The sequence below is a fragment of the Babylonia areolata genome, chromosome 24, assembly GCF_041734735.1.
Source record: "Babylonia areolata isolate BAREFJ2019XMU chromosome 24, ASM4173473v1, whole genome shotgun sequence".
NCBI lineage: Eukaryota > Metazoa > Mollusca > Gastropoda > Neogastropoda > Buccinidae > Babylonia > Babylonia areolata.
Genome location: NC_134899.1, coordinates 33,539,121 through 33,566,620, shown reverse-complemented (window position 1 = coordinate 33,566,620; position 27,500 = coordinate 33,539,121). Strand labels below are relative to the sequence as shown.

The following is a 27,500-nucleotide window of genomic DNA, read 5'->3' as shown; positions in this document are numbered from 1 at the left end:
GTATATCAAGGTGACAAGAGAATTAATTCTGGGCAGACCGCAAGAAGGAGACTTTTTCGGGAAGAGCTATGCGTTTGTTTGTTTCTGTCTCTCTGTCTCTGTGTCTTTGTCTCTGTCTCTCTGTTTGTCTGTGTCTCTGTCTGTATCTGTGTCTCTGTCTCTCTGTCTCTCTCTGTCTCTCTGGGCCGGAAATTGAGTTTTATTCTCTCTCTCTCTCTCTCTCTCTCTCTCTCTCTCTCTCTCTCTCTCTCTCTCATCCATACTAACAGTTATATTTTGTTGTTGAATTTTATCGGAAATGTGTTATGTTTGCATCTGTTATGATAGGGGCTGTTGGCCTATGTCATTACAATCATTCAGTGTTCGGTGTTCTCTCTCTCTCTCTCTCTCTCTCTCTCTCTCTCTCTCTCTCTCTCTCCCATACGTAGATATGTATATGATAATTGGGACATAAGATCAATTAGATATCATCAAAGTTACTGACATCTTAGGTACGTCTTTTAGTCGGTAGAAATTAAATTGTTGTCAGTTTACTCAGCTAATCAACGAACACACAAGAATTACCCACTCAATAAACCCTGCTCTGATCTCACCACCACCCAAGGTTCCAACATTATAAAATGTACTTTATTTAAGTTTAACAATTGTATGCAGTGATCATAGTGTTCGTTTCAACATACATCAGAGACACTGTAGCCAAACAGCGGTCATTTAGGAGGACAAAAAATGATTATGGAAACCTGGATGTGGACAGAATTTGCAGTTTGATGCGTCACGTTGCCTGGGACGATGTTATTCACAACATGTCTGTGAAAGAAGGTGCTGATATGTTTTCGCAAATTTCAAGCAAATCAGCAAAAACATGAATGTCAGCTAAAACTTTTTTTTTAAGCGTACCTTGAATAACAGATGAAATTAGACTGTTAACACCTGAACGCTATGAATTCCATGGATCATCTAAATGTAACAATAAACCAGAAAACTGTCTCGAATTTAGACAAGTTAGTAACTGTGACAAAGGTAAACAGAAATAAAGAAAACTAGAATACGTCGCAGAACTAAAGCATAATGTTTTGTTGTTGTTGGTTTTTTGTGTGGTTTTTTTTTCTGATCCATCCATCTTTGGAAAGACAGAAATATAGAAACTTATTGAATCGTTTCTTAAAAAGAAAGGTGTCGGCTCGAATGAGTTCTACTAATTGTCTTTAACAGCAGTGTGTATTGTACAAACAAATAAAAGGCTGATATTTTTGTGAACTTTTGCGTTGATTAGAGAAGATCATAAATTTTGCAACACACCTTTTCTTAACAAAGAACGAAAATAATAATATCACAGTATCAGCCAATACTTGTGTGAAAGATTTTATTTTCAATCTAAACAAGAGCAAATCAGTAGGACACATCATCATTCATAGCATCGTAATGAATTGCATCACTCACAGTTATCTTTTATCCCTTTTAAACTGATGTCTGGATGAAACCAAGCTTGCTCAAGTATGGTAAACTTCGCATGTAAGCCCGTTACATAAAAAGGGTCTAAATACTGATATGATGATTACTTCACATTTTCTTAACTTGTGTGTGTTGGTACAGTTCTTGGGGGTGTATCCATCAACACGTCTGGCATTCATTGACATTATGCCCCACCCCCTCACAGTCCAGGTTTATCGCTGGTGATTCCACTATAACAATATGTTATGAATATGTGTATAATGAATTGGTTATGCATGTAGATAGATAGATAGATAGATAGTTAGATAGATTACAATGACTTGAACAACTATTAAATATCATAATGACTCTTGTTCCTGATTTGATCGTGGAGTTGCAGCACAAGCAGTTTATTTCAAAATGTCAGATGCAATAAGTTTGATTATGTGTGACTTCTTTTCAAACTGAAAGTAAATAGTATTCGAGGGAAGCATCTGGACTGGTTTACAGCTTACCTTTCAAATTGATACCAGGCTGTGTAGTAACCGAAGGTGACATGTCGGATCACAAGATGACTCCAGCAAATGTCTCCCAAGGCTCAGTGTCGGTCTCTCTTTTATTTCTTATTTACATCGATGACATTGCAGATGGTATGGAACTAAGAGTAAGCACTCTATACAAACGATGCCAGTTTATTCCTGGCGCTGAATAACCCAGAAATATGAGCAGAAATACTTAATTCAAATCCTACGTCTTAGATGTACAATTCAAATTTGTTTTATTAGTATCATTGACAGAATGTCCGGATCTGTTATCGTGTTGTTCTTTTTGACATCTTTCTAGGGGCCGGAGAGCTGGATATCAAAGCTTTGTTTTTGTTCGTTTTCACTGTGTGATAGTTAGTTAGTTAGCTAGTTAGTTAGTTCTCAAGGCTTGACTACGCGCTTTGGATTACACTGCTGATCAGACATCTGCTTAGCAAATGTGATGTACGTGTGTGGATTTGTCCGAAGGTAGTGACGCCTCCTTGAGTAACTGAACTGAACTGAACTGAACTGAACTGCACTGTTCACTGTGTTGTTGTGGTGTGGCAGGTGCGGAACTCCAAGGGCAAGTTTGCCTTCCTGCTGGAGTCTGCCATGAACAACTTTCACTCCCAACAGAAGCCCTGTGACGTTATGAAGGTGGGAGACAACCTTGACAACAAGGGTTACGGTATAGCCACCTGGAGGGACCACCCGCTTAGGTATGGTCTCGTTTTTATGTCAAACAGTGCCTTTTTCTTGTTGTTGTTGTTGTTGTTCTTCTTCTTCTTCTTCTTCTTCTTTTTGGGCTGCAACTCGCACGTATATGTCGAGTGGGCGTTTATGTGTGTATGACTGTTTTTACCACGCAATGTAGGCAGCCATACTTCGCTTTTGGGGGGTGCAAATGCTGCGTATGTACTTGTTTCCATAACCCTCCGGACGCTTACATGGATTGTATGGTATTTAACTTACTTATTTGATCTTGTACATGGGTACACGCGTATACACACGAAGGTGGTTCAAGTACTTGCATGTCTGCAGATATGTTGACCTGGGTGTTCGGAAAAATATCCACCTTTAATTAATCCATCAGCTGCGCTGAAACCTGTGATCGAACTCAGAAAACTCGGACGAGAGTCCAATGCTCTAACCATTCGGCCACGGCACCCGTCTTTAAAATATCTAAACTTGAACCTTGTTTGTTTTCTTATATCAACCAACGCTACTTTACATATTGCGCTCACATGTGTGCCCCTACCTAACATTCTTCCAATGCGTGTCCTGCTGGCAATGTTTAGTCATTCCATTGCTTTCTTTCTTTCTTTCTCTTTTTGCCTTCTTTCTCTCTTCTTTTGCCTTCTATTCCACCCACATAGGCAGTAAGCTACGAACTGGATTATACACTTGTTTGCCTGAGTATTCACCTGACGTCGGTGGCTATGTACTGTTGTCCTACTTGGATGTGAATGATTTTCAGCCTCTGTTCCTGTCGGAGTTTCACATTCTAGGTATTTGTCATGGACGGATGTGCAGCAATTATCGCCAACAACACCGGAGATTGTATTTACTGAAAAGTGAACAATTAACCCCTTGTGTGCTCAGTGAACCTTGATGAAATGAAATCAGTTTGGTGTGAATGTGAAGTGCTGGAACTATTTCTTGTATGGTTTTATTCAATTAGATGGTGTAAACATTTTTGCTGAACAAAAATGATACAATATTTACAATGATAATAAAAGTGATAATAATAACAATAATAATAGCAAAACCACGATCTGTGACCTCAGTCATATCTCAGGTTACAGCCCATCACGATTCGTCAGCAGCAGTCAAGGGGTTAAATGATTATAAGGATAGTTTTGATGAAGCAGTAAATATCCTCTCCTTAATAAACCATATTCCTGACTGACGGAGCATGTCCTGAAACAGTGGATCAGACACACAGTCATTGCTGGCCACAACTGGGAAAGAAAAAAGAAAGAAAGAAAGAAAGGCTATCATTGTTTTTTGCCACAAGGGGAGGGGGGGAGAGAAAGGTTATCATTGTTTATTGTTAACCCAGACCGTCCCTCGTCACAGCTATCGCAGGCCACATGGGGGGGGGGGGGGGGGGGAGGAGAGAGAGAAAGAAAGGTTATCATTGTTTATTGTTAGCCCAGACCGTCCCTCATCACAGCTATCGCAGGCCACATGGGGGTGGGGAGGGGGGGGAGAAAAAGAAAGGTTATCATTGTTTATTGTTAGCCCAGACCATCCCTCGTCACAGCTATCGCAGGCCACATGGGGGGGAGGGGGGGGGGGGAGAAAAAGAAAGGTTATCATTGTTTATTGTTAGCCCAGACCGTCCCTCATCACAGCTATCGCAGGCCCCATGGGGGGGGGGGGAGAGAAAAAGAAAGGTTATCATTGTTTATTGTTAACCCAGACCGCCCCTCGTCACAGCTATCGCAGGCCACATGGGGGGGGGGGGGGAGGGAAAAAGAAAGGTTATCATTGTTTATTGTTAACCCAGACCGTCCCTCGTCACAGCTATCGCAGGCCACATGGGGGGGGGGGGGGGGGGAGAAAGGTTATCATTGTTTATTGTTAACCCAGACCGTCCCTCGTCACAGCTATCGCAGGCCACATGGGGGGGACGGGGGGGGGGGGAGAGAAAAAGAAAGGTTATCATTGTTTATTGTTAACTCAGACCGTCCCTCGTCCAGCCGTACAGAGGGACTGACGGCTCATATCCCAATCATCGATACTTACAAGGGTAATTGCCATCATCATCGTAGTCATCAATCGCTATATGTTTCTTCTCTCTCTCTCTCTCTCTCTCTCTCTCTCTCTCTCTCTCTCTCTCTCTCTCTCTCTTCCTTTTTTTTCTTTGCTTACTTTGTCTCTCTTTTTTTTTTATCTGGCTTTGTTTGATTTCGTTGTTGTTTTTTTCACACACATTCATGTTCTCTTTCGTGTTTTTCATTTATTTTCTTTCTCTTCTTTTCTGTCTTTCTCCCTCTCTTCCTCTCTTCTTTTTCTCTGTGTAATTCTGATTCGTTAACTCTCTCCATACGAACGGCGAAAGAGACGACGTTAACAGCGTTTCACCCCAATTACCACCATCAAAATATTGCAAGCGGAAGGCTCTTATACTGAAGAGGTGAATGTTGACAAAGAATACCACAATTCTGACGACGGAAGCAAAAGGTTGGGTCATTCAGACACCCACTGGACATCCGACGGGTCTGTGTTGAGGAGAAGAGAGGGCTGGCCGTACTGAGTGAGTTAAATGGAATGGATAGATTGGATAAGTAAAATACTCTTAAAACAAAGTGAAAAAAGAACGATGACAAAGTAAAGTGAAAATAAGACAAGATAAGAATGACTTTATCTCCCTATCTCACAAAGAGAAATTTCACACGGGAAAAACACAAAACACAAGCACCTGTGTGTCGCCCCCTCGCGAAACGCCACATATATAATAAACACTTCATTCTGTTTACAGTGGATTAGTCCGAGTCATCTTGGCGAATCCCTGTGTGTGTGTGTGTGTGTGTGTGTGTGTGTGTGTGTGTGTGTGTGTGTGTGTGTGTGTGTGTGTGTGTGTTTGAATAGTTCTTTACACTGAATCTCGGCCCAAGCAAAGGGAAGCAACTCACTTCATTGATGTTTTGCTGCTTGCAACGGTTGAGTAAATGATAGCACTGGTTTACACCTCGGTCGTCAATAGGTTGGGGTTTTTTTTTGTTTTTTTTTTTTGGGGTGTGTGTGTGTGTGTGTGTGTGTGTGTGTGTGTGTGTGTGTGTGTGAATGTTACAGCCTGCAGCCTTACAAAAATACAATAAACATTGTATCTAATATATCAAATAAAAATGATAGTCCACGAATAAATTTGTAATTTACATAATATTTGAGATCATTTTCTAAATGCTTTTCTTACTTTCAGAAAAATAAAAATAAAAACGTATTTCTGTTGCACGTTATAAAATGCTTTTGGGGGGTTAGTTTTATTATATTTCTGTTTTTAGATTTTGTTATTTATCTTGTGTAAGCGAATAGAAGAAGAATCAAATGAAACTTCTAGAATAGTGGTGTGTGTGTGTGTGTGTGTGTGTGTGCATGTGTGTGGTGTGTGTGTGTGCGTGCGTGTGCGCGCGTGTGTGCGTGTGTGTGTGTGCGTGTGTGTGTGCGCGTGTGCTTGTGTGTTTGTATGTGTGTATGTTTGTGCGTGTGTGTGCGTGCGTGTGTGTTTGTGTGTGTGTGTGTGTGCGTGTGTGTGTGTGCGCGCGCGCGTGTGTGTTGTGTGTGTGTGTGCGTGCGTGTGCGCGTGTGTGTGCGTGGGCGTGCGTGCGTGCGTGTGCGTGTGTGTGCGTGCTTGTGTGTTTGTATGTGTGTGTGTGTGCGTGTGTGTGTGTGCGCGCGTGTGTGTGCGTGTGCGTGCGTGTGTGTGTGTGTGTGTGTGTGTGTCGCTGTCCGGTGCAGACACAACATCAACATCGCCGTGCTGGAGCTGGCGGAGATCGGAGAGCTGTACAAACTGGAGCAGAAGTGGTGGTATGACAAGGGCAAGTGCGGCGACACCACGGCGAGCAAGGTCAGGGCTGTGTGTCAAACAGTGCTCTTATGCTCAGGCTACATATGTATGGCCATCGCGGTTAGGGTTGTAATTGTTAAGTGCAGTTTGTGTTCTTTTCATAACTTGATGCTTGTATGTGTGTGTGTGTGTGTGTGTGTGTGTGTGTGTGTGTGTGTGTGTGTGTGTGTGTGTGTGTGTGTGTAAGTAATTTAGTGCAGTTAGTGTTATTTCAGAATTAAATGCTTTTTTTGTGCGCAAGTGATTCTTTAAACTTTAAGCATTGTTTCTTTGACTTACAATTTCGTTGTGTACTGTTTTTTTGCTGTTGTTGTTGTTTTTGGTGTTGTTTTTTTTACCTTACCACGTCCATTGTTTGTAGATTTATTGTTTGCTTTTTTTTCCCTTTTTGTTTGTGCAGGTAATTTCGTGCAGTTAGTTTTATATCAGAATTAGATGCTTTTTTTATGTGCAAGTAATTCTGTAAACTCAAACACTTTTTTCATTGACTTCAAAACAAAAAAAAAATTCATTATGTACTGTTCAACCTTGCCACGTTCATTGTCGCTATGTATTGTTTGCTTTTTGTCCATTTTGTATTTGGGGGGGAGGGGGGGGTTGTTGTTTTTTGTTGTTGTTGTTTTGTTTTGTTTTTCATGTACACACCCTTCACGACGAGGTCTTTTTGGAATAAATCTTTACTTTTGAACCTTACTTGACTCAGCGTTTGTCTGGAGTCGTGGCCTAGTCCTGAGTGGCAGTGGCCTAGTGCTAACAACGCATCCCCCGGCCCAGGAAGGGGAGAAAGTCTGCGATTGGGGATCGAATCCCACACTTTCCAGAATTTTCCTCCCGCTCCATTAGACCTTGAGTGGTGGTCTGGTCGCTAGTCATTCGGATAAGATGATAAACCGAGGTCCCGTGTGTGGCATGCATTCAGCGCACGTGAAAGAACCCACGGCTAGAAGAGAGCTGCCCTGGTAAAATCTTGTGGTAAAAAAATCCACTCTAATGTACATGTGTGTGTGTGTGCGTGCGTGTGTGTGTGTGTGTGCGCGCGTGTGTATATGTGTGTATACATGTGCGTGAGTGCGTGTGCGTGACTAAAGCCTGCCTGAACGACAGGAAACGAATGACGAGCGCCTAAAGCCAGCTCTTTGTCGGCTGTACCATGTCTGTTGTGCAAATGACTCCTTGGTGTCCGGCGGAGGATAAGCGCTATATAATTATCCTTGTCAGTTTGTCAACAACAAAAACCTCCACGTGATGATTCTGTTTTACTCTGTTTTTCTATGTTCTCAATTCCGAAGGTTTTCTGTCCATCAATGAATCAATTTTATTTTCTCCAAATCTTTTTGAGGATTCAAACGCAACAGCGAATAAGATACGCTTTTTTTTTCAATGCAGCTGGGTTTTTTGTTGTTAGTATAATTTTCTGCAACGTTTTTCCTCCGTTTCTCTCATTGCAGGATAGAGGAATGGAGAAAGACAAATACAGCACTACGTGAAAACCAGAAGAAACAGGAGAAGCTGCATCCTTGGTTTCTCTGTTACCAAGAAGAAATGCATTTAAGCGCGGAAGTGTTTCACTGCATGTACCTACCTTAAAGTAAGGTGAAACGTTGGTCGTGCGAACAGAGCATCAAGATCTCAGATTCGCATCGCGTTCGAGTTTGAACCAGGGTCCCCTAGCTATTGATTTGAGTTCTGATCATGATTCGTTTGGAAGAGACGATTAAGCCATTTTTCACGAGCAGCGTGTACTTCGCTCACCTGGAGGAAAAAAAACATAGTAAAAGAAAAGCTCACGTCAAAATTATACAGAAGACTAGTTGTACATATAAACAGACATGTAACTTCAAGAAAGGAGATGTTTGCAATAGCACTGTATTTGTATTTGTATATCTATTTGTATTTCTTTTTATCACAACCGATTTCTCCGTGTGAAATTCGGGCTGCTCTCCCCAGGGAGAGCGCGTCGCTACGCTACAGCGCCACCCCTTTTTTTTTGTACTCACCTAATGGACGAAGAACGGATGTAGGTCATACCACAGAACGAGCCAAGGAAGCTTCAACACAAAATGGAACGAAACGTTCCGTCGTCTCGTTTTTCGGTGTAACCAAGGTCTATTTACCGTTAATCATATGATACAGTATCATCGTTGTTTGTTTTTTTTTAAGTTTATTCATTTTTGCCTGCAGTCACGTTTTTCAACTCGAAAGGCATACAGTGTGAACTGGAAACAATGCGCTCTGCACTTAATTAAACAAGCACCAATCTCGAAGAGAGCAGCTCCTTTTTACTGGAATTATGGCAACAACAAAAAACGAAAAATACTGTACAGTATCATAGTTAGTATGCCATGCTTTATACCTTACAATGCGTGCATGAATGTGTGTGTGTGTGCGCGCGCGCGTGTGTGTGTGTGTGTGTGTGTGTTTGTCATGCCAGTGTCACTGTGTGTGTTTTGACATCTGCACATGCACTCATCTTACTGCATGTCGAACCAAGCAACCATTAACCCTCACTCCTTCACTCTTCTTCCCTTCGTGGCACTGTACTGGCCCCTGGACAGGACACGTCTGGAAAGAAGAGTGCCCTGACCCTGAGCAACGTGTCCGGGATCTTCCACATCCTGATCGGGGGCCTGGTGTTGTCCATGATCACCTCATCCATAGAGTACGTCGTCCAGAGACACCTCAAGGCCAGGGCAGCCGCCAAGAAGGTTTGCTTTTGGGGGGGAGTTGGGGGGTTGTTTTTTTATGCAGTGTGTGTGTGTGTGTGTGTGTGTGTGTGTGTGTGTGTGTGTGTTATCCTGTACGCATGAGGCGCCGTCGCATAATCGGTAAGGCATTGGACTTCCAATCTAATATTCATCAGTGGTCATGGTTCGATACCCATGTTTCAGCATGGTGTTGTGTCCTTTGGAAAGACTTTTCATACCCATTTTCCTCACTTCACCCTGTTGTGGATGGATACCTGCTTTTGGTTGGGTAAGGTTAAAACCGCGGAACGAGAGGAACGGGCCTCGCCTTCAATGCCAAGCCCTTCACACAGCCCAAAATGGCCATGGAAAGCTTTGGGACCTTTGACTTTTTAACCTTTGACGTAGTAACAGGCAAAGTTCCAAAGCTCATAATCACATACGTACAGGCTTTTTGCCTTTTTTTTTCCAGGAGCCCTGGTGAGAACAAGGACGACAATTATGGTTATATGGAGACTTCTTTTTTAGGAGTACTAGTGAAATTAAGGAAGCTAGGCATGAAAATTATGGAAGATATGGAGGTACTGCACCACACCCGAATGCAATAAAAAACACAAAACGATATGATTGTGAGCATGCAAAATCCGTGAAAAAACAATCCTGTGTGTGTACCCAATAATGGACCATTTTTTTTCCGTTCTTCAATGTTTGATGCTTAGTTAAAGTTTCGAATAAGATCTCTTTTTTTTCTCTTTTTTTAAATTAAAGGACCTAACCTCGCTGACACCGCTGGCGGAATCGAAGGAGAGCACTTTACACACAACACTTTACACAGTGATATTCCAAGAGGTTGCCGTCATGACTGTGACTGCAATGAAAATGCCTGAGGTGACAGTGTGGTGATACCCACAAACACCGCTCCGAAAAGCATGCTTATTCCATGTGCTCACCTCAAAGCCAGGACTGCTCCAAGGAGCAACAGTCTTGCTGGTGTTGTTGTTGTTGTTGTTGTGTTGTTATGATGCTGTTGCTGTTGTTGCGACTGTCTATAGGTATATATATATTTATGTATGTATTATGTGTATTTGTGTGTGTGTGTGTGTGTGTGTGTTTGTTTGTGTGTGTGTGTGTGTGTGTGTGTGTGTGTGTGTGTGTGTTCAGAACCACAAATGCAATACGCCTCCACCCCCGCCACCACCCCCACCACGACGGCTATGTTACCAGCCTGTCGCACGTGCGGACTTTAGCACCAATTTTTATGAAAATGAACCGGTAAGCATCTCTCTCTCTCTCTCTCTCTCTCTCTGTGTGTGTGTGTGTGTGTGTGTGTGTGTGTGTGTGTGTGTGTGTGTGTGTGTGTGTGTGTGTGTGTGTGTGTGTGTACAAAATTAAAAAGAAATTAGCACCATCCTACCTTCAGAGGAAATTTCCTGAAAAAAGTGTTCGTGGCAAAAACACCATTTCTTTCCCTCGTCCGAGAACTAACCTTTTCATGTCATCTCTCATGTATTCTGGTGGTAAACTATGAAATGAAATTCCCGAGTATCTGAAAAATAAATCCACCTTAGTATCATTCAAAAAAGAGTACCAAAAATATCTCATGGAACAATTATAAACAATTCTTGTATGCCGTGTTTTGTTTGAGCTTCTTGTAAGAGCTTCCACACAGTAACATGTTTTTCGTTTGCTCTCTGACAATGTGAACAGGGAAAGGAGCTCAGAAGATTTGTGTATATTAGCCCGTGTATGCATGCGTGCGAAAGTTGGTGTGTGTGTGTGTGTGTGTGTGTGTGTGTGTGTGTGTTATTCCATGTTATTTTTTATGTTTCGTGTTTAATTCTTGTTGTTATTGTTACTGTCTACAGTGTCCGTACCGATTTTTTTCCTTTTTCATCTTTTGTGCGTGTGTGTGTGTTTGTGTGTTTGTGTGTGAGGGAGGGCATGGTGTAAAGAAGCTTTCAGCTTTTCCAGTTTACCCTCAATAAAACATTTGTTCATTATTCATTGTTCTCTCTCTCTCTCTCTCTCTCTCTCTCTCTCACTGAACTTTCAGTGTTCAGTGTTCTCTCTCTCTCTCTCTCTCTCTCTCTCTCTCTCTCTCTCTCTCTCTCTCTCTTTCTCTTCAAGACTTCAGGATGAAATGTATTCAGCCTAAAAAGTTTCATCACCCATGCCGTTTCAAATTTGATTTGGTTGTGTCGTCCAAGATCGAGACTGAAGCACCTGTCCAGACGTTGTACACTGACACACCTCTAAAAAAAAAAAAACGATTGCGTATGGCTGCAACATTACAGTGGTATGAGCATTTCCCGGAACAAATATTGTTCATAATTCCCTTGCCTGTTTGATGAATGACCCCCTCCATCCCCGTACCCACCCACCTTCACACATTCACACTTTCGTTTTGGGGCGTTGGCCTAAATTTGGGGGTGTGTGTGTGTGTGTGTGTGTGTGTGTGTGTGTGTGTGTGTGTGATGGTGTGTTCCCTTGCAGTGCCACGAACGGTTGCGGACGACCACACATGTGATGACGTACAAGCCAGAGGACGGCAGCGCCGATCACACGGAGATATGAGACCGGCCCCCTTCAGCACACAGCTATGTTCCTGTCTCCTCAGTCCCGAGGAGATGTCATTCACACAGTGTCTCAGCATCCACCACATCCATTAGAAACAGTCCCAGATATCATCTCTCTGTTGTTGTTTTTTCGTCCAAATCACCGGCAAGTGTCACCCACCCACCTTTTCTTTTTTTCTTTTTTTTTTTGTCGTCTTCTTCTTCATTCTCTACCTTTGCACTCAAATATACCCAGTGACATACTTGGATATTTTTGTATTCTGTTGGATTTGCTGTCCTGATGTACGTGTCATAAAAGTGTACTGACTGATCAGGATTAACCCATGCTTCGGACTGTTAAAACCTGTCACAGACGTTTCTTGACGTGTTGTTGCTTCAAGTCACCCTGCCGCCTGTCCAGCCGACAAATTCCTGGTGACAAAGCTTACTGCGCTGTGTCCACTGAATGGCATGTTTGTTGAGCGTTACTGTTTTGTTGTTTTGTTTTGGTTTTTTTGTGGGTTTTTTTTTCTTTCTTTCTTTTCTGTGCATTGTATATTCCAGCGAATTCTGACATTCACGCTGTGGAATGGTTGTGATGACAACGTTTTCTTGCAGACCAACTCGCTATGTCTCTGTCTTTGCTCTCACACACACACACACACACACACACACACACACACACACACACACACACACACACACACACACACACTACTTCATATACACACATACAGACAGACAGACAGTCAAGCACTGATTTTCATTTTGATTCTGATTTTCACACACACACACACACACACACACACACACACACACACACACACACACACACACACACACACACATACACACGCCGCATGTGCGCACACATGTTCTGTTCCAATCTGCACGGCAAAGACAGGCATTCTTGTCTTTCACTGGGGTGACGTGTAACCTTGTGCCTCTTCCACATATCACAGATTGCTTTTTCCAGTAATTTCAGTGCTCTATTACACATCAATGAAATGGCACTTCCAAGGAAATGGTACCTCTAAGGAAGTGGCACCTTTTGGAAATTGCTAACCATTTATTTCTGCAGACACCGTTATATCACAGAGAAAAATTGTCCAGTCAAATAGATGCCACACAAATACAGTTTTTGAAGGATATTTATTTAGTTCTGTCATTGCAAGTATCTCCTGTTTCGTATTGCTTTACTTCTCAGTCTCTGCCACAATAAGAATAAATCCATCCATGTTCAGCTTTTGCCAGATCACAGAAACATTATCAGACATTGTTTTCTTTATTTCCCATTAGCCTCTGATACAGCCTAGACAATGGTTGTCCTCTTATTTAATAACAGTATAATCTGCCCTGACAGAAACATTTACCAGTCAAAGTTCAGTTTTTTGGTGCATTCCAGAGAAACGTCATGGAGTCGCTGTCTGGCACCGTCTGTGTCCCAGTGACACACAAAGCTGGCATTGAGTGGAAAGCAGATGTGATGTCTGTTCATTCATGCATCGCTGATACGCATGAAAGCTCCGTAGTTGAGTGTGGTCACTCGTACTGAAATCGTTGGGAGGATATGTCTGGTAATGGAGTCTCCTGTCGGACCGACGGATGAGTAGGCAGGCAGGCTTATCTGTCGGTGTGTGTCCTCATATGGGAGAAGAGGTCGATTCTGGATGCGCAATGTCTGGTAACATGTAGACTAACTTCGGTTCTTTTAGAAGTGTAAACCAGCGAACAATTTAGAGTCAAATTAGCCTCACCAATACATTTTTTCTCATTAATGAATGAAATATATCCAAATGAGATGGTTTCTCATAATCTGCGAAACAGCATATTATGTAATTATGACGATGATGATGATGGGTAATGGTGATTAATTTTACTGTTGTTGTCGTTGCTTTATTGTTGTTATTGTTTCTTGTCCATTTTATCATGATACGTGAGAATACTTTGTTTTGAGAGTCAGAAAAATTGGTGGGAGGGTTCTCTCTCTCCACCGCCAACGAGCAAGTCAAGCTGAAGCTCCAGGGACAGGTCTTGCCCCAGACGGATATACCAACATTCCTGGGCGTCAAGTTGGACACCCGCCTGACCTGGAGGCCCCAGATTGAGGAGATGGAGAGGAGAGGCATCCGCAAGCTAGCCCTGCTGAAGAAGCTGGCCGGGACGACTTGGGGAGCAGACAGCAGGCTTCTCGCCAGGGTCTACATGGGAGCGGTCAGACCCACCATGGAGTACGCCTCAACCTCGTGGGGCACAGCCTCCAAGACCAACAAGAGCCGGCTCGACAAAGTCCAAAATATGGGACTACGCCTCATACTTGGAGCCATGAGTATAAAGCACCCAGAGCACAGCACAGCGATGTTCTGGCGGCAAAAGGGGAGTCTTGCACTGACCTTGCCTTGCCTGACTGGAGGCTCTACCAAGAGATAGAGGCCACCATCAGCCTCAGAGTTCCTGGCATCACCACCAAAGACCAGCAACCAGCTACTCTCAAGATCCTGACTCTGGCCATGATAGAGGAGTCCTACCCAGCCAGCTCCTGGACCCATGTATACACGGACGGATCAGAGGAGGAAGCCACACACAACGGAGGCAGTGGTGTCTACATCAGATTTCCCGATGGAGAGCACAGCAGCATCGCACTCCCTGGAGGAGAGTTCTGTTCCCATTTCAGAGCTGAAGTCCTGGCCATTAAAACAGCAGCAGAATTCCTCTCCTCCTGTGGAAAGCCCCTTGGCAGCATCTCCATCTTCACTGACTCCATGTCCACACTCTAGGCCCTTGACTCCCCTGATCCTGGTCCACTGATCCAGTCCCTTAAGGCCTCCCTCGCAACCCTTACCCAAACAACTCCAACGACCCTCCAGTGGGTGCCTGCACATGTAGGCCTCCCAGGCAACGAGCGTGCAGACCACCTTGCTATGGAAGGGAGCCAGCTCACACAGCCAACCGTTCCTGCCACGAATGAGGAAGCAAAAACTCTCCTCCGCAGCAGATTCCGAAGAGGCTGGGTCACCCTGAACGGAGGCTACCAGGCACACCAGGATCCCATCAGGACACTGGAGAGGAGACACCAGACTACCATCTACCGCCTTCGAACAGGACACTGCGGCCTTCGAGCACACCTGAAGAGGATTGGAGTGCCAGCCACATGCCTATGTGATTGCGGCCAGGCTGACTAGACCCCATCCCATATTCTCCAAGACTGCCCCCTGTATGAGAAGATGCGGCAGCAGTCCTGGCCTGGGGGTGCTGACCTCAACACCAAGCTCTGGGGGACGGTAGCCGATCTTCGCCGGACGTCCGAGTTTGTGGCATCCCTCGGACTTCGACCCTGACTGCGTAGCTGTCGAACGCAAAAGAAAGAAAGAAAGGTGGGAGGGGGAGTTCGGTTATAAGAGTATAAATACACTGTTTGGTAGTTTTTGTTACGTTTGGCGTGAAATTCTCTGTCTTTTGCGTTTATATATCAATATTTACACCTTTTTAATAAACGTGTGTGGTGTAATTTTACGTGTCAACCACCTGCACTGTCTTCCCCTTCACAATGCAACCTCTCTCTCTCTCTCTCTCTCTCTCTCTCTCTCTCTCTCTCTTTGTGTACGTTCTTGGAATCATCAAGGGTTTTTTTGTTGTGTTTTGATGGGTTTTTTGGTTTGTTTGTTTTTCAAGAATCAATGTACATACCTACCTGTGTGCCAAATATGATGGTAAGCCCCTTCGCCATCTTTCTGCGGCAAATCGTTTGTCTGTCCACACTGCCAGCGCTTGGATGAATGCGCGTGCACTCTTCGTTAGCTGTCATTGTATGGATTTTTAAAAGAAAAAGAAAATCGCCGATATAAATACCTTGCACTCACTTTATTTTTCTGCTGACTGTTTGCTCAATCCACTCCCTGCCCCTCCCATACACCCCATGTCATTTTTACACAAATCCTGCTGCTTTAAACGCATGCTATATTGTGGATATGTTAAGAAGAAAATCATATCTGTCGATGTTCTGCATTTCATAGGAGAGCAGTGTGTGAGAAATTATTAACAATAATTATGATGGTTATTGCTGTCGGGATTTTTCTTTAAGTTTTGCTTATGTTTATTTCGTTGTTTTTTTGTTGTTTATTGGTTTTTTGTTTGTTTGATTTTTTGTGGGGTTCTTATTATTTCATTAACTTGTGATACCTTTGCTGTGTATTCTGCTTGAATTCAGCAATCAGACCTTCGACATGAAATGCTGCACGTAAGACACTGGCAATTCACACAAGCCAGTAAACGAATGGTTGAAGTAAGACTAATGTATTGCAAACACAAAGATAGGACATGCAAACACACCAATGTACTTGCCAATGGCTACATAGTGTCAGACTGTTCGTGAAACAGAGGAAAAACATTGAGACAGACAGATATAGAGGGGTGGAACATTAAGACTGAAACTTAGAGAGTGGAGAAACAAATTCCGTCGTTAAAAACATATCTACAATGATGCACTGATCAAGCAGACAAAACAAAATAAAAAGTGAAAGAGGGCGAGAGAAGCTAGCGAGGGAAGTAAGCAAGAGCGCCACTTGTACACTTGGCATGAACTGCGGTGTCTTCCTTGCGGACTCAGCAGATATCTCGACAATGGCAATATATGCGCCATGTCAAGTAATCCGGAGATACTGAACACAATTTGGCGGTGGGGTTTTTGGGGTTTTTTGTTTTTTTTGTTTTTGTTTGTTGTTTGTTTTTTTTTGGGGGGGGGTTGTTTTTTTGTTGTTGTTCTTTTTTAATTCTCACCGGGAGAAAACAACAATCCATAGACTTCCCAAATATACTCTTAAATGGTGGTGTAAAGGATAAAAAGAAGACAAAACAGCCGAAATATGTAGAATAACAAACGAAAACAGTACAAACAATTTATCTTCGCACCTTGTGCCTGAAGATTCAAAGGAATGCAAGGGAGGTAACAAAATGTGCGTACAACATGAATGGTCAGCTCAGCGGTGTGTGAATCCAGCAATATCTGGAAAACAAGCTCTTACACAGGGGAAGTGTTGTGGTCTGACAAGTGAGTTATCCACCACTGATTAAAAAAATCAATATCAAACAACTTGAAAGTTGACCATCAAAATAAGAGCAATATTTTTAATGGTGAGTGTTGGGGGTTGGGGGGGGGGAGCTGAGAAGGGGTGATGCAGGAAGAGGATATAAGCATATGTGTATACATCACTGCAGGCATAGAACCAGTTGATTAATAAATAATCAAACAGATCAGAACAGAAAAACGTAAAACCACGCATTAACAGATTTCAGGAAACATACATCGTCTGCTTCCTTTCTTACACCCAGTCTGTGGTGTGTGTGTGTGTGTGTGTGCACGCGTGCGCGCATGTGTTTGTACGCGTGCGTGCGTGTGTGTGTGTGTGCGCGCGCGCGTGCATGTGTGTGTGTGTGTGTGTGTGTGATCTTTGTGAATCCTCTCACCAAACCAGTAGCACTTAAATGTTGCTGGTGCTTGTTTCCGGGCGCCCGGTCATAGGCTTTCGACACAACGAGAAGGCCGACACGGCTTGTAATCAAGCGAGGCCATTGTGTCTCAAACCATGCAGCTTTCGTCTTGAAGCAAACAATTCAGAGCGAAAATTGAACATGACATTATTTCCTTCCCAAAGAAATTATTAAATTTGTATAACTCCTGTTCATGACACTGACGCTGTTTATTTATTCATTTGTTTGTTTATTTACTATCTATTTTATTTACTATCCTTTTAAATTTCTTTATATTTGGGGACTGGGGAAGGAAAGTGTATTGTAAAAGTGTGTATAATCATACTTTCTTTATGTATATGTACATTCCCCGACCACAATAAAGTAAAATACTTCTGATGTACACATGGCATGTTGGCCTGATTCTGTGTGTCTAATGCGAGTGAGCCTGTGAGTGCGGTTGAGTATTTTTTTGTTGTGTTTTTATCCGCTGTTTAGCCTTCTGTGTGTCTGTTCATTTGTCTGTCTGTCTATTTTTGTCTTTTACCCTCTCCTTCTATCTATCTATCGATCTGTCTATCTGTCTGTACCTATTTGTTTGTTTGTCTATCCTATCTATCTATCTAGCTGTCTATCTTCTAATTTTCTGTTTATCAAGCTGTCTGTCTATCAATGTATGTATCTATATATCTATCGGAGTGACCATATGACCCATGTCTCACTGTCTTACACATCTCTTCTTGCTTCATCACAAATCCAAATTATAATCTGCCTGTATATCACATTCCTACTATCTGACACTTTCCATTCAACTGCAAATCTCTTAACGATATCCACATTAATAAAAGCGACAAACTAACTTTTCACATTGACTTGTAATGGTTTGATCGACTTATCGAAGCAGTGTTTCAACTTAACCTAATTTCGACCTTCCACAAGCCACATATGTACCAACACACTGAACACACTCCATATCTGACAGTCATGACTTCTTTTCAAAGTTAACGATTTATTGTTTTTTGTTCTAAAAACGATGTTTTAAACGTCCGAATCATTTTTCGCAGTGTTTTCTAAACGCCTGACACAATTTTCAAGACACAGAATACCTGCCGCCAAAATGGCACTGATGCCGATCACGTGGTACACTGGTATGTAGGACCCTGCCAGGTCCCGGATGTACCCTGCACATCAAATACACCACAGTGAGGTGTGCTTCAGACAGATCACACGACCTTTATGATCCACAAATGGACGAATAACGTTTAACATTCATCGTCACACACACACACACACACACGCACACACACACACACACACACACACACACACACACACACCTTGCACCCATCATTCCAGCCCCGCCACTTCCTCCATCAAATACCCATCGTAGACCGCCCACGCCCCACCCCCATTCACCTAAGACTAACACATCTCAACAACTTTCCTATTCCTCCTCCCTCACCAAGCAGCAGACATCCCTCCCACCCCTACCCCTCTTCAATTTACCCAGCACAGAACGCACTTCCCCAGTTTCTCCTCACTCACCAGCACGAGGTGTCCCCTCCCCTCTCCCTCACTCCAGACCCAACCATTACCAAGATCTTCATTCGCCCAGCACAGAACGCCCCCAGTTCCTCCTCACTCACCCAGCACGAGGTGCCCCCTCCCCTCTCCCTCACCCCCAAAACAACCATTACCTCTTCATTCGCCCAGCACAGAACGCCCCCAGCTCTTCCTCACTCACCCAGCATCAGAGGTAACTCCCCTCTCCCACACCAAACCCAACCACTGCCTCTTCATTCGCCCAGCACAGACCCCCCGACTCCCACTACCAAAGACCAACCCTCACACACTGACCCAGCAGGGGGTAGGAAGCGGCGGACGAGGCCCCAGTGACGAGCAGGACGAATCCCAGTGCCTTGGCCATGCTGTCCAGCCCCACGAAGTGCAGCACCAGCATGGGCAGCATGGCGTTGGCCACGCCCCCCAACAGTCCCAGCACCACGGACAGCGCCACGAAGTGCGGGAAGGAGGTCAGGAAGCGGACGAACTGTGACGTCACGCCCAGGATGACGTAGGAGATGATGACCATGGAGGGCACGGTGAGCACCTTGGTGCTGGCCACCACGGCGCACAGCACGCGACACACCAGGTCCAGCACGCCCATCACGCTGACCAGCACGCCGTTCTGGGTGTCCGTCATGCCATTCTCGCTAGCCATGGCCGGCAGGTAGGCGGTCATGATGTTGACGGAGTTGAAGAGCAGGAAGTAGGACAGCAGCAGCAAGAAGAGCGGCCGGCGAAACAGCGAGAAGTCTAGCATCAGGCTGGACGCTTTGGGACAGCGTCTGCAGCGACATTTCTCTCCATCTTGCGCTGACTTCCCTTCCTCATCCTCCCTAGACTGCTGTATGGCTTGTGCCGCTTCCGGCCTGACGTCAGTGCTTTGAGAGGTGAGCGGTGTACTTGAGGACGCCGCCTGCTGCTTGCGGAAGAAGGATGTGGGCCGGAGCAGCAGGCCTGCTGGTAGCGTGTGCAGACAGACTCCACCCATCACCAGCAGAGCTCCAGAAAGTCCGTAGTGGGTCAGCAGGAAGCTGACAAGAAGCGGCATCACGATGCTGCCCACGCTGGCTCCACACTTGGCCACGGGCAGCGCCAGGGTACGTCTCTTCCTGAAGTAGGCCCCCATTAGAACTTCCCCCGGCGCTACCAGCATGGACTGCCCCAAACCTGCCCATGTCACACACAGACGCATGCACATAGCAACGATGCAACATGCAGAGCATGATACAATAATAGCTTGATAGATCTCTGCCACCAATTAGTTCTTACACAGCAGATCTTTTGAAAGATCCAGATATCTTTGATGTTCATGGCCCAGTCAAAAGATATAGAGTTTGGTGTCATATACTGCACCATGTCAAACTGATGCAAACTGGGCATATCGGTTTGCTCTGTGTTGGCAAAATGTCGCAGCTAACTCAGTTCAAAGACACATTGCCAGGCCCTCCTTCTGTCCACCCTGTCAGCGTACCACCCCGCCTTTAGCACTGAATAATCATTCCCTCGGCTGACGGTTGACAAGTCTAACAGGTTTCGGTTCTGTCTCGCCACTACATATCTTAGAATATCTCGTGTATCCACTCACCCAGATAGGCTCTGTATTCACTCAGCCAGACATATCCTGTATCCACTCACTCAGTATCCCTGTGTCCACTCACCCAGACATACCCCTGTATCCACTCACCCAGAGATACCCCTGTATCCACTCACCCAGAGATGACCCCTGAATTCACTCACCCAGATATGCTCCCTTGTTCATGTCCTCACCCAGAGATACCCCTGTATCCACTCACCCAGAGATGACCCCTGAATTCACTCACCCAGATATGACCCCTGAATCATCTCACCCAGACATGCTCCCTTGTTCATGTCCTCACCCAGACAAACCCCTGTATCCACTCACCCAGACATCTGTATTCACTCACCCAGACAGGTCCCCTGTATCCACTCACACAAACATATCCCTGTATCCACTCACCCAGACATCTGTATTCACTCACCCAGACATGTCCCCTGTATCCACTCACACAAAAACATCCCTGTATCCACTCACCCAGAGATGACCCCTGAATTCACTCACCCAGATATGCTCCCTTGTTCATGTCCTCACCCAGACAAACCCCTGTATCCACTCACCCAGACATCTGTATTCACTCACCCAGACATGTCCCCTGTATCCACTCACCCAGACATACCCCTGTATCCTCTCACCCAGATGACCCCTGAATTCACTCACCCAGAGATGACCCCTGAATTCACTCACCCAGATATGCTCCCTTGTTCATGTCCTCGCCCAAACAAACCCCTGTATCCACTCACCCAGACATCTGTATTCACTCAACCAGACATGTCCCCTGTATCCACTCACACAAACATATCCCTGTATCCACTCACCCAGACATGTCCCCTGTATCCACTCACCCAAACATGTCCCCTGCAGCCAGATGATGGCCATCATGTCAGTGCAGAAGGAGGGCAGGATGCCGCTAAGGGAGACAAGCAGTCCCCCCATCATCACAGTCTTCCTCACCCCCACGTGACCCACCACGATGTTCATCACGAACAGACCTGGGTATGGAATCAAGACGGGATACGCACTTAAATGTAGTACTACATTTCTTTTGGTTTGTTTAATAACAAAGGTCTTTTCCCTTTTTATTCTGGTCTAGCTTACGGTGAGAGGTTCATAATAAAGATATTTTTCACAGCCATATCTTGGCATAGTACTAATCGTTGGCAAGTCATTTGTATGTTGATGTTACCAAGCCCCACAGGACCACCCATTGGTGTGGTTGAGGAGGCAGGGATGTGCTTCAGTGACCCAGACTGCTGTGCTGGTGGGAGTCTTCTGACATTTCATAATTACAAAATAATGAATAAGGAAACCCTCTCAGCTGGACCTTAGAAATTGCTTCAGAGTTCTAGAAGAAGGATAGGCAGACCCAAGTCTTGCCAGTTTCCGTGGGGTCCTCAGAGAACCAGAAGCGAAAATCCTTGGCTCAGAGAGAAAAAGAAAGAAGGATCAAGACATGGAACACGGGAAAAGATTACTGACGGAGAGGCCACGCGGAAACGTAACCTGAACTAGAACAGAGAGTTTGAAAAAATAGTATGAAAACAAAATACTCAGAGTTGAACATAGAACTGAAGGTTAACTAGGTGAAGTAGAAGAGACGGAAAAAGACCAGATCTGAAAACATTGTACAAATAGAAAATGACATATCAAAAGAAACAGGTCCTGAAGAGGTGGAAGGGGCATCTCCAGGGCATTGTGAACCAACCAGAACCAAGTGAACTGACAAATATTAAGAGGTGGACACCAACAAAGGTCCACCATTTCTCAAAGTAATTCAGACCATCACCAAAGCATTGAAAAGTGATAAAGCACTAGAAGCTGACAGGATCAGTGTGGACCTCCAGAGAAAGAGACACCAAAGCTTTTGGCACACATCTTTCTGTGACTACATAATTATTTACTCTCACAGAATTCCTTGAGTAAAGAATGGAACGGCTCAGTCTATGCTGCTTTTATTGATTTTGAAAACGCCTTTGACAGCATTCTCAGAGATAACGGGTGCGGCGGCCGAATGGTTACAGCACTGGATTTTCGCCCGAGTTTCCTGAGTTCGATCCTCAGTCTAGGCGAACATGGTGGGTTAATGGTGGAGATTTTTTCCGATCTCCCAGGTCAGTGTATGTGCAGACCTGTTCGGCTCTACCGTGGTAGGCAGCCTGTGGTGCAAATGACTGTGGAGTGCTCAAAACTTGGTCTCTGACCGAGGATAGGTGCTATTTAAGTATCCTATAATTATCACCATCACCATACACTGTGTACAACATTGTCAGACACTGAGGATTTCATCATCAGATACTTGTTCACGGCTGTAAGCCTTGTGTGGATCTTGTAAGGATGATAATCCTGGAAAGTTACCTAGAGTACCTGCCATCAACATTCGATAACATTGCCTACACAGAGTTGTTGTGGGCAGCTAGCACTTTCTTCTTGGAATGTCACTTTTCAGAAAACATTTACATCCCTATCAGACTGGGTTTTCCACGTGACATTCTGGATAGATGTCTGATGGAAGTTCGCAAAAAAAAAAGAGACACAAACTAGTATAATTATAAGGTTAGTTCACCTTTTCCTGCGTGAACCCTGCAGTTTATTTCATTTTCATTGTGCTTATTAACTGGTCGTACGTGTATGTTACAGTTGCTGACCCAGGTTGTATCAGATATCCTCAGCTATCTTTTTTCCAGTTAGTCAAGCTGAAGAATCACAACAGATATAACCACTGTTTTGGTTAGCTTGACACTGTAACAGGTGTGTGTGTGTGTGTGTGTGTGTGTGTGTGTGTGTGTGTGTGTGTGTGTGTGTGTGTTTTAACGTGGCCCACTAATTTTATTGCAGTCATTTGCCTCTGTTTATCTCTCATTTATATTATTTACATATTTTATATTAAAAATACATTTTAATGGTTGTACGCATTAAGTGTTTGCATATGTTTTATACCAACCAAGGCCTTATCAATGCGTTGAGTTGATGTGAAGGTCAAGCATCTGCTCCTTTTTTCCGATGTGGTGTAGCGTATATGAATCAATCTGCGCGCTTTGACACTCCCTTGAAACTGAAACAAAAACTGTAAGAGGTGTGACAAGTTACATATAATCATATGTCACAGCTTTACATTTTCAGTGTGAGGATGATGGGTCTGAACGCAGGTTGCGGAGCTGATGGTAAATCTTTTTTTTCTGATTTTCCAGTTTAGCATGTGTGCAAACCTGCTGCGCCGCCATGTTTGTGGTAAATACTCCTACAGAACATGGAATACGCAAGTTAATGACCCTGCAATTCCTGTCAGTGTTCAATAGGTGAAGGCAAAAAAGAGTAGACCGAACATGACAGCGGTACTTACTGCCCACGCTGAGGAAACCACTTCTAATGGAGAAGAAGAGCGCCGTGTGAGTGGCGTCAGCCTGGAACCGATGTAACAGCTCCACGTAAAACAGGCTGTAGCACTTGATGTAGCCGGAATAAAAGAAATAGTTCACGAAACAACCTGCAACACAGCACAGCAACACAGGCACTCTGAGTTTAATTTCAACATCACTTTAACACCACAAAACGGTATTTCAGATCACATGTTTAATTGTCAACAACATTCTGGGGCGAGTTGAGGTCTTAGGTCTGACTTCGCCAAATTTACACCGGGTGTCATTCTTGAGAAGTTTTTAAAGACCCCAAGGCTGGAATCAAGAACCGGATAGGAAATACAACCGTCAAACAAACAAAAGTCAATGACAAGAAATAATATACAATATGTATTTTAAATGAGAAAACGAATTAATGGAAGGGAGCATTTCTAGCTAGTTCGGCATGATACACCCCCATACCCTATTACAAGATGGGTAGGCCTCAACTACCAAGTGGAAGGGGCTGGGGGTTTAACTGGATTAAGATCACATACCTCAGCCACACAACCCCACCCCTTTACTAGAAGTTAATGTCGACTAAATAGAGGAGGGGAAGGGTCAATTTCCATCTTGGCCAAATGTCCCCCCTGGGAATCATTTCCAGCTTGCCTCAAAATACCACAATCTCCATTAGGAGGTGGTAAAATACAACTAAAATGTGGGGTAAATCCTGACCTAATTAACCGCCAGGGGTCATCCCAGGCTTGTCTACACAGGCTTCTAGGTTAAGCTGGGCTAACCAGAACTGACCCCGTGGTTAGGAAAAAAAAAAAAAAAAGCCTGCTACACCGATTCCCGTGGAGTGTTGTGTTGACAGACTCAGTAGCTGTGGGCAGGAGACGTGAGGCAACGTGGTGCTGTGTAGTGAGATAGTAAGATAACAGCAGTGAGGCTGAAGATCAGTCCAACTTTAACCATTAATTTTAGGTGGGTTGGAGGTGTTCGGGTCATGCAGCACGTACACACAAATGCACAACTACACACACACACACACACACACACACACACACACACACATATATATATATATATATATCTGTATCTGTATCTCTCTCTCTCTCTCTCTCTCTCTCTCTCTCTCTATATATATATATATATATATATATATATATATATATATATAATTTTTTATATATATATATATATATATAATCATATGTACAATCACACATATGCAAACTCATATGGGTTTTTTTTTTATTCATAAAGGCCACAGCACCTTAGAAAGGGAATACATATGAAGAAATGTATGTCTTGTACTAATGAGAAAGAAGTGGAAAGAGGGTGACAGAGAGAAAAGAAGAAAGAAAGAGAGGGAGACAGGGGGGAGGCTTGGTTCCTCAAGGAGGTGTCACTGCATTCGGACAAATCCATACGTGCCCAAACACATCTGCTAAGCAGATGCCTGACCAGCAGCATAACCCAATGTACTTAGGTCTTGACAGAATGAAAACTCAAATCAAATGAAATAAAGTAAAACAAAACAAATAACAAAAAAATAGAAAATCTAAAATAAACAGATAGCAATTTGCTGAAACGTGTTTTCTTTCCAAAAGAATTCAATTTTATGTTCGTCGGAAACATTAATCTATTTGAAATTAACCTACTGATGTACAATGGCAACAAGTTGTGCGTTTGTGCATACAGGCACGTGTGCATGTGTGCATGTGTGTATGTGTGTAAGTGTTCATGTGTATATGTGAGTCTGAGAGAGTGGGTGAGTGAGTGAGTGAATGTGTGGCGAAGGGGGGCGCGGGGGGGGGGGGGGGGGGCGGTATGTGCGAATGTATGTGTGCGCATACGTGTGCGTGTGGTGTGGTGTGCGCGTGCCTTCCTGCTTCCGACTAAAGAACGAAGGGAGCAGATGCACCAATGTGCATAAAGCGTATGCATGTGTAGAACAGGTGTTTATCACCAAACGTTGTTCGTGCAATCGAGCGTGGTTTGTGTGTGTGTGTGTGTGTGTGTGTGTGTGTGTGTGTGTGTGTGTGTGTGTGTGTGTGTGTGTGTGTGTGTGTGTGTGTGTGTGTGTTTGTGTGTGTGTGTTCACGTGTCCTTGCGAACATTACGGCAGCTTTGATTTGTCTTGTTTTGTCTAACTTATATACATTGAGATGCCGATGCAATGGTACATGTCAAATATCTGAGCAGCTCATTGAACTGTTCCAAATTAACGACAATTGCTAACATGTTGTGCTGTCCCAGATAAAACCAGACGCACAAGTAATTTGTACGCACAGAGTCTCTTTTGGGTTGAGTCACCTCTTGACTGAATCACCAAAAAGTGAAGCTGAAGATTCCACTGGGTTGGTTAATTCACTCAAATCCTGTCGAGGATGTTTGTTTTGTTTTGTTTATGTCATAAACTGCATGGGTTCTTGAATGGATTTGGTTTTAATCTCTGAGAAGGTAAATGTAACTTTGGGAATGTGGCAGCTTTTTACCGTTTTCAAAAGACTGTTGGTCCTGGCTGAGATTCTGAAAGACTATCAAAATAATTTCTTACGGGTACATATTCAAAGTTACTATCATGACTTAAAGATAACCTCTAAACAGAGAATCAGTGTGTGTTGTGGTTGTGTGAGGGCAGAAGATGACAAGACACGTGACCACTGATTGCAGTATCAACAAGCCAACACAAGGAAAATGGGTCACTAGAAAGGTAATAAATTATCTTTCTGCTCAGTATCAACAAACTTCTCTGTTTCTCGCACAGTTTATACGCATATATTGTTGAGTAAGCGTTTTTCTTCATTTGCTTCATCTCCGATTGGATTGTTCCCAAAGAAGTCTTCAGATAGTCATCAGAGTATTGATTTTTGATTAAGTTTCAGGAAACACAGTATTTAGGCCGTCAGTAGCAGAGTACAGTGACTTTATGATCAATACGCCGCTTTAATTAAGTCAGTTTTGATATACATTTTGGAATCTTCCTGTCTGGAAGCAAGGTCAATACCATGGTCTTGCTCAGGTAATAAGATATAAAGAGAAATTTCGGCAGTCTTGTCTGGTTGTTTTGTGGGGCATAGTGTCCACTTGCGATACCATTTTGTTAAAGTCAGTTTAGGGGTCCATTAACTGTGCTCTGTGTGAAAGCAATGTTGTCAGACCTAGCAGGGTATCGCGCACATACACGTTCATTTTGACCATGAGCAGACTTGAATAAAGGACAGTCGGTGACTTCATATGCTGAGGTCACAACAGATACATTGCACACACTGTCCCCCTGCCTAGCTGAGGGGATAGGGGAGAGGGGGATGTATATCTATTTTGGACACCATTCTCTGCCTTCTGCACATTTTAGGCGTGACGAATGGCATGATATCACCATTTTTTGTAACAAAAGTAACAGGATGAGAAATCAATGTTTGTACAATCTGTAAATCCCTATTTTCAAAATAGGTAGAAATGATATTTTTCAAAGGTTGACAATCCTCCTTGTCCATTTTAGCAAGACTATCCCTTGAGATGATAATGTTCCTGTGCCATGCTGGGTGAAATACAATGACAAAGTAATACGCTTTTTCTCGCTGCTGAAATTACCAAAAACAGATTTAGCAAGGAAAAGTGATAAAGCAATACTGACCCAAAATGTGAAAAAATGGATATTGTCTTCAAAGTCAAAGTAATTTGTTTTCAAATATAATTGTTTCATCAAATATTGCTGCATAGCAATAGAACAAACTGTCTCCATGCAATGAGTTCTCTTTCAGAACAAGAA

The 27,500-nt window shown here is 43.7% G+C and overlaps 2 protein-coding genes across 2 annotated transcripts in view; one reads left to right on the top strand and one right to left on the bottom strand.

Annotated features, from left to right (window-relative positions):
• The window catches only part of LOC143298936 (glutamate receptor 2-like), a 221,567-nt gene extending 209,670 nt beyond the window's left edge, over positions 1-11,897 (top strand). The window contains exons 14-18 of the mRNA XM_076611968.1: positions 2,526-2,677; positions 6,423-6,534; positions 9,090-9,239; positions 10,380-10,490; positions 11,712-11,897. Of these exons, the coding sequence (XP_076468083.1) occupies positions 2,526-2,677; positions 6,423-6,534; positions 9,090-9,239; positions 10,380-10,490; positions 11,712-11,792 (606 nt within the window). The 3' untranslated portion in view covers positions 11,793-11,897. The remainder of the gene's footprint in view (positions 1-2,525; positions 2,678-6,422; positions 6,535-9,089; positions 9,240-10,379; positions 10,491-11,711) is intronic.
• A 6,359-nt stretch (positions 11,898-18,256) lies between these two features.
• LOC143299103 (monocarboxylate transporter 3-like) overlaps positions 18,257-27,500 on the bottom strand; it is an 11,433-nt gene continuing 2,189 nt past the window's right edge. The window contains exons 2-5 of the mRNA XM_076612231.1: positions 23,722-23,865; positions 21,227-21,373; positions 19,097-19,972; positions 18,257-18,420 (exon numbers count right to left, since the gene is read on the bottom strand). Of these exons, the coding sequence (XP_076468346.1) occupies positions 18,278-18,420; positions 19,097-19,972; positions 21,227-21,373; positions 23,722-23,865 (1,310 nt within the window). The 3' untranslated portion in view covers positions 18,257-18,277. The remainder of the gene's footprint in view (positions 18,421-19,096; positions 19,973-21,226; positions 21,374-23,721; positions 23,866-27,500) is intronic.